Source organism: Ictalurus punctatus, chromosome 16, assembly GCF_001660625.3.
Source record: "Ictalurus punctatus breed USDA103 chromosome 16, Coco_2.0, whole genome shotgun sequence".
In the NCBI taxonomy this organism is placed as follows: domain Eukaryota; kingdom Metazoa; phylum Chordata; class Actinopteri; order Siluriformes; family Ictaluridae; genus Ictalurus; species Ictalurus punctatus.
Genome location: NC_030431.2, coordinates 11,940,179 through 11,952,578, shown reverse-complemented (window position 1 = coordinate 11,952,578; position 12,400 = coordinate 11,940,179). Strand labels below are relative to the sequence as shown.

General features: G+C 39.0%; 1 protein-coding gene across 1 annotated transcript in view; it reads right to left on the bottom strand.

Moving 5' to 3' along the window:
• Positions 1-12,400, bottom strand: part of LOC108276550 (protocadherin Fat 3) — a 76,208-nt gene that overhangs the window by 25,497 nt on the left and 38,311 nt on the right. Inside the window, exons 9-13 of the mRNA XM_053687028.1 lie at positions 12,110-12,320; positions 7,867-11,961; positions 6,217-6,413; positions 5,156-5,309; positions 38-271 (exon numbers count right to left, since the gene is read on the bottom strand). Coding sequence (XP_053543003.1) covers positions 38-271; positions 5,156-5,309; positions 6,217-6,413; positions 7,867-11,961; positions 12,110-12,320 — 4,891 coding nt within the window. The remainder of the gene's footprint in view (positions 1-37; positions 272-5,155; positions 5,310-6,216; positions 6,414-7,866; positions 11,962-12,109; positions 12,321-12,400) is intronic.

Sequence of the window (12,400 nt, the reverse complement as noted above, 5' to 3'; positions counted from 1 at the left end):
AGGGAAATATATGCAAGGAAAATGCACTAGTACTCACCCTCATCAGGATCCTGAGCTTGCAGACGTGTTAGCAGGGTTTTAGGTACAGCATTCTCAAATATACTGGCTAGAATCTCAGTGAAAAAGAAGGATGGAGCATTGTCATTTACATCAATTACACTGAGAAAGATCTCAGACCGACAGAATAAGCCACCTCCATCTGTAGCCTGGGATATTAGATTATAAGTCTGAGTCCTCTCCCGGTCAATCAGAGAGGCAGTCTTCAGCTCACCTGAAAAAAAACAAGCAAAAATATGCACTTCTTTTAGCATAGTAGATATAAAAATCTACACATCCCTCTTAAAATTGCCAGGTTTTGTAATGTTAAAAAACCCATATTTTTCTAACTTTTATGTGATATGGCAACCAACAATATTCAAGTGAAAAACAAATACAAATGTTTTAGAGGAAAAAAGAAATAAAAACCTTACAATAACCTAATTGCATAAGTGTGCACACCCCTTACATATTATATATATATATATATATATATATATATATATATATATATATATATATATATATATATATATATATATATATATGTATATGTATATACACACGTAGTGTATCCCTATAATGGGACATGTGACTGCACATTATCACGAATCAGAATCAGTCAAACTCATGCTCAAAAATAATTAATCATACACATTTCATCAATGAAGTGATTCTGTAGAATTTTATTGACATCCTACTGCTGAAGCCATGGTCTTCAAAGAGCTTGCTACGCATGTATGGGATCTCATTGTCAATATTTATCAGTCAGGAGAAGGTGTACAAAAGAATTTCCAAAATGTTAAATGTACCATGGAACACCATGAAGGCTACAAGTGGAGAAATTGGGGCACCACAGTGACATTTCCAAAAATAGGACTTCCCTTTGTCAAAACAAAAACTTATCAGGGAGACTGACAAAAGACCTACATCAATATTTAAGAAGCTGCAGGAATATCTGGCAAATGCTGGTCACTCCCTGCACATGAGAACAATCTCTAGTATTATTCATATGATTGTGCGATGGGGTAGGGTGGCTTTACAGAAGCCCTTGCTCACAAACAACATCCAAGCCCACCTAAGTCACCCCAAACCATGTGCCCAAATTTGCTATGGTCTGATGAGACCAGTAGAACTTTCTGGGTGTAATTCTAAAAGATATGCTTTTATGCAAAAACTAGAGAGCTCATCTCCCAAAGAACACCATGCCCTTGGTAAACCATGGTCGTGGCAGTATCATGTTATACGGCTGCTTCTCTTCAGCTAGCACTGGGGCTCTAATCAAGATAGAAGGAATCATGGATAGCTCCAAATACTCCAAATATTTGAAAAAAAGCCTGCAAGCCTCTGAAGGAAAAAAAAAATCACCTTTCTGTATGATAATGACCCAAAGCAATGACCCAAAGCATCCAAGTCAAATAAATGGCTTCAGAAGACAAAGATCAAGCTTTTGGCATGGCCCAGTCAGAGGCCAGATCTAAATCCCATTGAAAACCTGTGGAATGAACTGAGGAGGGCTGTGCACAGGAGATCCCATCACAATTTGGTAGATCTGGAGCATTTTTGCAAGGAAGAGTTAAATAAAATTGTGAACTCAAGCTGTGCTAAACTGGTAGACTCTAACTCAAGAAGACTGAGTTTATTACAAGCAAAAGGTGTTTTACAAAGTATTAGTTAAGGAGTATGCACTAGTGTTGGGGAAAACTGTAGCTTTTCAAGCTACAAGCTACTCATAGTTTAAAGTTGTTAAGGTACAGTCAAGCTACCCTTTTACAAAAGTAGCTAGCTACAAGTTACTAACAAAAAGTAGCTAACTACATTGAAGCTACTTAAAAGGGCAACATTTTTAGTATGTCATGATTGTGAATCAGCTTATAAATAATTGTATAATTGTGCATTAATAAATTAAACACAATATAAAGATAATTCAGGACAATTATGAATTCATTGAGTTTTTCTTTATTTATAGACTATCCAAAGATACAATTAATACTCAAACTGTATATTAATAATATTACTACTACTACTACCACCACCACTACTACTACTTATAATAATAATAATAATAGTAATATTAAAATATTAATAAACATTAATAATATTAATAGTAATAACAATAATAACAATATAATGTAATTAAACCCAGAAATATAGCCTACTCATTTTAAATAATCTGTACATTTGTCATGTAATATCGGAGAAGGACTACAGACTATGATTCCCATCAGCCACTGCACCTAGTCACATGTCTTATTTCACCGGTTTCACGTTTTGGCTCATTAGCACTGGTGTATATATAGTCGTGTTCAGCACTACACTAATTGTCTTGCATTGTTTGGTCTGTCTATCAGTATCACATTATGTTTGCCTTGTTTCATGTAAGTCTTGTTTTGTTTGGTACATTATTAAATGTTTCCCTTCAGATCTGCATTTGCATCCGTCTCTACCTACAATCATGGCAGAATGCAGGACCTTATAACATGGATGCAGCAGATTTTTTCAGTGTTCAAGTGGCCCTTTTTGAAAGGGAAAAACCAAGGTGGGACAAGAAAGGGAGATTCTCCCTGATCAAAGCCAATCGGGAATGGCTTGACGTGATGTACTCCTTTAGGGTGTATATCAAGAAGGAGCCTTCCAACCAGGTTGAAACCATCTCCCACCCTCCCTGCCCCACTAAGGACACCGATCTGCCTCCCTCCCCTACTATGAATCTCATTCAGCCTGCTGAATCAACCGAAAACGCCGTTCAGCTTCCCTGCTCGACTGAGGATGCCACTCAGTCTCCCTGTTCAGCTGAGGACATTACTCTGCCGCCCGGTGCGGCCCTGCTCTTCCTTGGATGTCACTACGCCAGGCTCCTCTTTGACATTGCTCTGTCTTCATACTCCACTGAGAACATCGCTCTGCCATTCTGCTCGGCTGAGGACATCGCTCTGCCATCCTGCTCTGCTGAGGACGTCGTTCTGCCTCCATGCTCTGCTGAAAATGTCACTTCTTTTCTTTGCTTCATGCCGCATGTCACTGCCCCCTTCCTGCTCCACGGAGGACATCGCGCCCCGCTCTGGCCTCCGTGGAGAACTTCGCTCCCCCCTCTAGCTTCATGGTGAATGTCATTCCCCCTTCATCATTCCCACTGCTGGCTGCGCAGTCATCTCTCCATCTAGCCATCTCTCTGCGCTAAAGCCAGGCCAGGGATATCATGTTAACTCTCTGCGGTGCGGAAGAGGCCGCATGTTAACTCTGAACTGCTTAGGGACATCTGGTCTGGGGGTCCAGGAACTCCTCCTGAACTGATTACATACTTCGGGAGACGTGCATTAAGGGGGGGATATGTCAAGTAATATTGGAGAAGGACTAGAGATTATGATTCCCATCAGCCACTGCACCTAGACACATGTCTTATTTCAGCTGTTTCCCATTTTGGCTCATTAGCCCTGGTGTATATACAGTCACGTTCGGCACTGCTTGCATTGTTTGGTCTGTCTATCTGTATCAGGTTATGCTCTCCCTTGTTTCATGTAAGTCTTATTTTGTGTTTTGTTTGGTAGATTATTAAATGTTCTGCATTTTCCTCCATCTCTAACCTACAATCGTGACAACAGTAGGCTACTTATCAATTTAAAATCACACTCACCTCTAGATGCATCCTTAAATTTGTGCTTTAACCTAGGTGTAAGATTTATTGTTTGATTCCTTAAGGCATATGAAATTCAACAAATAAAGCCAAGGGTAATTTGTTTTCTCATTTTCTAAATCAGTCGCCATCTCCCACTCCATCATGGATAATAAGGATGAGTGTGTCGAACTTGAATAATCAATTTCAACCACTGATTAATTCATTAATCATGGAAATAATAATGGATAATAAACAGGTTAAGATAGGATCTTTTTCTCTTGCTGCTCCCTTAAACGAGATGTTCAGAAATACAAACTGTTGTATGTTCAGAACATAAAATAAATCCTTCAGCATACATTGCTAAACATATTGAATTATTATAAAATAAAAGTTTTACTTTATTTATAAGTAAATTTAACATTTTTTTCAATAATTTATTATCTGATTATTATTTCCCCACCCCATATATCATATAACAAACTGTGGTTCTTTGCTTTGTGTCCATTAGATGGTCTCTTGCTGTCCATGTGAGCTACAATGAGGCCCTTAATTCCTGTGAAGCAAGCAGGCACTGCAGATATGCAATGAAGCACACCGTTATAATTGGACAAAACAAACTGGTTGCGCTACTCGTTTGAAAAAGTAACTTGTTACTGGAAAAGCTACACTATTTTTAAAGAAGCGCTACTTGTGACACCACTGCAAAATTGTAGCTAAGTTAGTTGCGTCATTAATTTTAATTAGTTACAGTACTTCCCAACACTGGTGTGCACTTATGCAACCAGGTTATTGTAAGTTTTTTTTCTTTTTTTCCCTTAAAATGTTTCCATATGTCTTTCACTTACATTTTGTTGGTTGCTATATCATATTACAGGTGCAAAAAGATCTGACAACATTCACTGATGGAAAAAAGCATGTGTCCTTAAGACAATACGCTTTATGAAAAAAGGGTAATAGCATTTGAGTTATTTCGTTTACACAAGAGAATTCAGTTCAAGAAAACAAAAAGATGGGTTTCTAAAGATATGGGCCTCCAGTGGTAAATATCAGCACTAATGATATTGTTCAAGGGAGTAGGTATCCAGCAGAAATCACTCTAACAGCACACAATACAGCAGAATAAAAATACCTAAGGGGAAATCAAAGGCCTTCTAAAAAAATAATTAATCTTAAGAAAAAACACGAAACAAAGCCACTTTTTATGGTGCTACTAAAACAATGTTCTCATGAAAAAGATGATAACATGCTAAATAATCCTAACAGTGAGCCATGTTTTGGGTGTTATTTTTATCAGTGACCTGGAATGTTTAAACTGTTTACTCAAAAAATAAACAAACAAACAAAAAAGGAGCTACACTTGGCCATTTTGGCTATTAAATACCATACACTCCATAGATGACCCTACTGTGCCTAAACGTAAATGTCTGCTATCTAGGTGTCTGCACACAGCACATTTTTTTAGCAGTTTACTGCCAAAGAATTAGTTACTGAGTATCATCTTACCAGTGTTAGTATCCATGTAGAAGTCTTCAACTCCTATGCCAAATAAGGTGTACTGAATTTCTGCATTGGTGCCGATGTCAGAGTCTGTAGCCCCAACCGTAAGAATTCGATAATTAATGGATATGTCTTCTGGAAATGAGGCATCATATTTAGCCTGGTGAAACAGAAGGGCAAAAAGTAAAACTAAAACTAAAAATAAATTGTTAATGTTTAAAAGACTTAAAACTTAACTGAAATAAGAATTGTAATAAGAATAAAGCTGTTACTAAAGATGAATGTTTATTTATGCATACTACTGTAAAATGTTTATTAATGTACTCTTATTGTAAAGTGCTTCCAGTGTATGCATGTAAATCATATTTTAATAAATATAAAATGATTTAATTAATATAGAAAATATGTTAACAATTGTTTTATTACATTGTATTATTATTATTATTATTATTATTATTATTATTATTATTATTATTACATGACTAATCAGTAAAGCTTTATACAGTGTTTATTTTTAATAAGGCATGCTTATTAATACATTAAATTGCTTAATAATATGTTAGTTATCATTACTATCTGTCAGGGATTTCCACCGAGTGCGCACATAACAACTAAAACCATCCCCAAGAAAATAGAAGTAAATGGGTTCCTTAATGTTTAGTTCCCCTCAGTTGAAGATTTTATTTTATTTTTATTTTTTTTATTATTCTTTTGTTGTTTTTTTTTGTATTATTGTTTCATTATATAAGTTTTGGCTCTCACAAACTCAAGCAATTGGTAATCAATTGTAGTACTGGTATCAGTTGTAGTACTGCTCAGCACAAAGGGAAAAGAACTTTAAGTGTACAAGAAGAAGGGTTTATCAACTCTGAATTTGCACCATTTGTGTAGAATTACACATATATTTCTTGAACCAATTTCCTATGTCATTATTAAATGAGTTATATAATCACAAAGACTATTTTTAATACTTTAAATCCCCAATTGGGGACTGAAATGATACTGTGTACATGGGAGACATTCTTGAAATGTAGGTTTTAACAAAGGTAATTTTATTTTACCCACACCTGGTTACATATGGGGCTGTTGTCATTGGCATCCATGATGGTGACCTCTACAATCACCTGGGTGGCAAACAAGCTGTCACAGGCAGTGATATTTAGTACGTATCGATCTTGTTTTTCCCTATCCAGTGGCCGCTTCACTGACAACATCCACACTCCTTGCACTGAAGTTAGTGCAAACACCCCTCCAAGGTTCCCACCTGGGCCAAGGAAACCACCACCACAAACAAAAAAATATATTTGCAATTTATATAATCACAGTAATAAAAATGACTCTGTAAAAGGTCAAATTGTACCCCCAATGGGCCGGTGTGGCTCAGGAGAACCTCTGTTTTCACCTGGTAAGTCAACTGAACTTGTTCTTCAAACAGCTATTACATATGGCTCATATTTAACTGGAATGAAAACCTACAGACACACCGGCTCTTAAAAATTCTGAAAAAATGAATAACTACTTATTAGTAATTGAAAGAAATAAGATTTACTAAAAAGGGTTAAATCTGACAGTCTCCTCACTCACATAAAGATATGACACATGGACCTAGTTTTTTTTTTTTTTTCCCCCCCATATGCACTACCTCTTCACTCCTCACTTCATTATACTGCATCATGCTACAAAGGCAGGATCAGAGGTTTTCAACCTTTTGTAACTAACCCCCCCCCCCAAGCCTCCCCTATCATATGGCAAGCAACCCTCCCCCCCATTGGCAGAGACCAGGTATAATGATTACCTATTCTATATAAAATCTCTCTATATATAACCTAATCTATAATCTGTTTTGGATAGATAGGTAGGTAGGTACAGTAGATGGATGGATGGATAGATTTTTTTTTTGCTTTTGTATTTTTGTACTTTTTTAAATTACTTTTCATAACTTTTATGATTTTTTAAATAACTTTTTTGACTTTTATAAAACTATATAACGGACAGGTATGAAACATGAATTATCAAAAATGTTTCTGAACACTATAACTACTTTGAACAAGAGAACTAGGTTGTAATAACGTGTACTATTTTACATGTAAAACATGTTGCATTCCATGCATCTTGCATTCTAAAAACATTTGCATACGAATTATGTAAATTGGGACGAAGGACACGTCTTGTTATCCATGGCATTTTTAAATCAATCAGTGGGACAGCTGCGCTTGCATGTTTTTACATTCACATCTATGTCAGCTGCTGTGCGATTAACGGAATGTGCTGCTCCGGCTCTCAGCCACTCACTGAACAGAGCAGACACAGAGAGAGGTGTGAGTGCAGAGGGAAAGCAAGACCTTGTGCTTGCAGGACAGTACTGGCAACATTTGGAAAGTTGCTAAGGTTTGTTGAAAAAGTCACTAAATTTGTCGTTAGGCACTTTTTTGCAAAATAAAGTTGCTAAAGGTGTCTGAAAAGTCGGTAAGTTGGCAACACTGGTCTGAACTGACAGCTAGGTAAAAGACAGGCTAAGCTCCACCTCTCCCCAGCAAAATGAAAATGCAGAGGGAGAGAGAATGTGGGGTTTTTCCATTTATGCACATTCTATCTGAAAAGCAATAAAATACACCAAGTACCCAAATTATGCCGTCTGTGTTTTTTTCTTGAAAACAATTTGCGCCCCCCTTCTGTGCCCCCCGTGTTGAGAACCACTGGCCTAGATTAATACATACCTGTGATATGGAGGCTGACCAGCCTATTCTCATCAGAGGTGTCTGAGTCTCGTGTGCTGAGAACAGACACTACTTCTCCTATTGGGTCACTCTCCCTCACAGCAGCCCTGTAGTAGTCCCTCTCAAAGATAGGAGGGTTGTCATTGATGTCAGCAATGGCAACAGTAACCACAGCAGTAGAAGAGAGAGAGACTGTCTCCCCTAGATCTGATGCAACCACGCTAAATGTGTAAGATGGACATATTTCATGGTCCAGGTCTCCAAGAGTGGTGATCCATCCTGTTTTGCTATCAACTGCAAACATGGTATTGATAGTATTGATGGTTCTGTCAGAGGTTTGCTCTTTCTCGTGATTGAAGATTGATCCAAGGCTGTAGGTAACCTGTCCATTTGAGCCCCAGTCTGGGTCCTGAGCATGTACCCGCATGATCCTTGTACCTACAGGAATGCCCTCCATTACCATAACCACATAGGAGCTAGTCTCAAAGGAAGGCCTATTGTCATTCACATCTAGGACTTTCACCTCCACATCAACTACTGACATGGATTCTATTAGATCTTCTCTCATGGTGGCAGACACTTTGAATCGATAGATGTCAACCAGTTCGTAGTCTAGCATATTATCAAGCCTGAGAACCCCAGTTTCTCTCTCTATTATAAACATTTTACCCTGGTTGCTTTCTGCTGTTTCCCCATTCACTACAGCAAAAATTGCTGTCTGACCTGGACTCAGGTACACTGAACCTATGGCTGTCCCAACTAGTGTATCCTCTAGTACAGTGAAGGAATATTGGGGCTGAGTGAATACTGGTATGTTAGCATCAGGTGGCAGTACATGGATGAATACAGACACCAATGAGTGTTTGGAAGGCACTCCTCCATCTGTGGCCTTGACAAAGAATGATAGAACAGTTCCTCTCAAATGAACCATGCTTCCCTTTGTGACCATCCACCCACTATCAGGCTCAATTTCTAACACATCCACTAGAGGAAGCCTTGCTTCACTGTACAGTGAATAAGTCACCTTGCCATTGTCCCCAGCATCTGGGTCCTGAGCCTGGATCTGAGTCACAAGTGTACCAATGGCTATATTAGCTTTAATGCTAACCCTATACTCTGCAGCCCTGAACAGTGGTGCATTATCATTCTCATCTGTTAGCATTACTCTAACACTACAGAAGGATGCTCTTCCACCTCCATCCAGAGCCAATACTATCAGCCCAATGTCTCTGTTCATTGGATTCTCTCTGTCTAATTTTTTGGTAGTGGTGATCACTCCATCTGCTCCTATAATAAACAGAGTCTTTCCAAGGTCATTGATAAATGAATACATTATCTGACCAAAAAGCGCAGAGTCCTCATCTGTGGCCCGCACCTGAATAACCTTAGCTCCTATAGGTACATTCTCTTGTATCTCAGCAAGGTAAAATCTCTGGCTAAAGACAGGGTTATATAGGTTAGCCCCCAGTATACGGATGTTTACCTGTGCTGTACTAGTGAACACTCCATCTGATGCAGACACACTGAGCATGTATGTCTGCTGCATGCGCGGCAAATGCTGGTGTGACAGAGAGATGACTCCTGTTTTAGGGTCCATTAAAAAGTTCATCCTATCATCTCCAGAAAGAATTCTATATCTTAGCTTGTCAAAATCAGAGATGTCTGCATCAGAAGCTTGAACGCAGGTTACAAAGTGCCCTCTGGGAGCAAGTTCATTAACAAAAGCTTCATATAGAGGCTGGTTAAAGGATGGAGGGTTGTCATTTGTGTCATTTACTAAGACAGTAACCGTGACCTCACTGCTCTGGGCTGGAGATCCATTGTCTGTTGCTCGGACAATGAAGCTATAGCGTTGGGTAAGTTCATAATCCAAAAGATTGACTGTAACAATAAGACCAGAGGCACTGTCAATTTCAAAGTAGTCTGTGTAGTTCAAAGCATCTGAGAGAATCTCATAACGAATAGTACAATTTTCAGATTCATTATCTGTTGCCAAGAGTTGTACCACTCCAGTCCCAGTCATTGAGTTCTCAGCCAGAGTAACAGTATATGAGGTTTTCTCAAATACAGGTGCATTGTCATTCACATCTAAAAGATCAATGTTTACATCCACCTCTGATGTAGCTCCAGTGAACATATCAGTGGACCTGACTATTAACTTGTAATAGGGAGTACTCTCATAATCCAATGGGTAAATTACACTGATCACACCACTCTCAAAACCAATGTCAAACTGAAGAGAAGGATCCCAATTCACAATGGTGTAAATGATGTTCTGTCCTTCAGGACTCACAGCATTAATCTTTAGAATTGGGGTTGACACAGGTATGTCCTCTCTAACAGAAATACCATAAAATCTTTTGTCAAAAATAGGCATGGCTTTGTCAACTACTGTGACTATGAGTTCTACTGCAGTGAAAAGGGAGGGGTAGCCGGCATCACGTGCAATAATGACCAGTGAGTACTCAACATTGGACATGTCAGTTACAAAGGTTTGTTGAAGGGTGAGTTCGCCTGTTGTACTGTTTAGCTCAAAATGTCTACGCTCATCCTCAAGCTCATAGGAAACCATCCCATTTATTCCTTTGTCCATGTCTGTAGCTGACACCTGAAATATGGATGAGCCAATTTGTGCATCAACCTGCACTGAAGCATAGTATGGTAGGCTGACAAACTCAGGTGCATTATCATTGATGTCTTCCACTTGCACTCGCACAATCACCCTGGCAACCCTCAGCCAGTCATGTTCACGACTTGCCTCCACCACCAACTCATAGACCTCTTGCTCTTCACAATCAAATGAGATCCCCATAGTCTGTATGACTCCAGATGTGGGTCCAATTTTGAAGTGGATCCCTGCATTTAACAGTGCATATTTGATCGGCTCATTCAGATAGTTCCCTATTGCATTGACCACCATTACGGTAGCTATGTTTGAGGTGTTCTCCAGCACAGATGAGGAGTATGAAGGCTGACTGAACAAAAGGCCACTGTCCATAGCCTCACGTACTATTACTGTCACAAAAGCAGTGCAGGAGTAACGTCCATCTGATGCCTTTATGTTGAAACAGTAGCGGTCTTGGGACAGCTTGCTGTTTTTGACTGTGAGGATGCCAGTGCTGGGATCAATGGCAAAGGGCTCCAAGTTGTTGTCAGCAAAATAATAAATTGAATTTGTACTCATGTCAGGGTCAGATGCCTCCACTCTCAAAATCTCTATGCCAGAATATGTAGGAAGCAGCACAACAGTGTCATAGGTGTTCTGGGAGAATCTGGGAGGAGAATCATTGATGTTTACAACCTTTATTAAAACTGTAGCTGGACTCTCTGCAGTCAACTCTGGGCTACCACTATCCCTGACATAGACATGGAAGTAAAACTCACTAAAAGTCTCATAATCCAGACTGGCAATGTTTCTGATTGATCCAGTACCAGAATCAACAGTGAAGAATAATTTAGCCATGTCTTCAACAATCTGAAAGACTAATAGAGAATTCTGGTTCCTATCAGAATCAATGGCTTGGATCACCAGGGGACTTCCATCCACACCTAAAACCACACTGTTGATGGGGGCTGCTTCACTAATGCTCCCTGAGTAGCAAAGCTGTTGAAATACAGGTGGATTATCATTCTTATCAACCACTTGAATATTAAGTGTAGTACTGGAAACAAGCCCTGCCATGTTGACAGCCTGGATTACCAATATGTAGGACGCTGTGGTTTCAAAATCTAAGGACTTCTGTGTCACAATTACACCTGTGTAGTGGTTGATTCCAAACTTCGTCTCATTATTCCCTTGCACTATATTGTAAATTAGCCCTGAGGTGCTTATGGCTGTGATATTAGTAACAAAGGCTCCAACAGGCACATTCTCAGGGATCTCAGCCTGGTACTCTAATTGGGTGAATTTGGGACTAGAGAAGTTTGACAGTGAGATGGCAATTCTGGCAACAGCTGTGGCACTTAGTGCTGGATTGCCTCCATCCGTGACACAAACAGTAAGCATATAATGGCCAACAAATGTGAAGTCCAGCTCTCTGGCCACTGAAATGGTGCCAGACAGTGAATCAATTCCAAATGCACCTCCTGTGTTACCTGGAAGAAAACAAGTTATTTACAGCACTACATAACTGAATAAAGGTATGTATAATAATAGCGGACATAACTGACAACAAATATTATATATTTCAATTACATTGTTAGGAGATAAAACAGGGTTTTAATCAATATTTCATAAACCCACCTGATTCAATGGAGTATACAAGCTCTTTATTCCTCCCTGTGTCTCTGTCCAGGGCTGAAACCTGTACAACAGGTATCCCAAGAAAGGCAGAGTCAGTTACCACACCATCATACACTGTTTGTGTAAAAAAAGGACTCTGGTCATTGGAATCCTCTATATTCACTATGATCCGAGCCAGGTCTCTGTAGTAGGGGAATTCCTGGTCTTTTACCTACAAAAAAATTTAAAGGTATATCGAAATATAGAAATAAACTTAAAAGCGTGAGTATGGTTACAGTAAAAAATAAACCT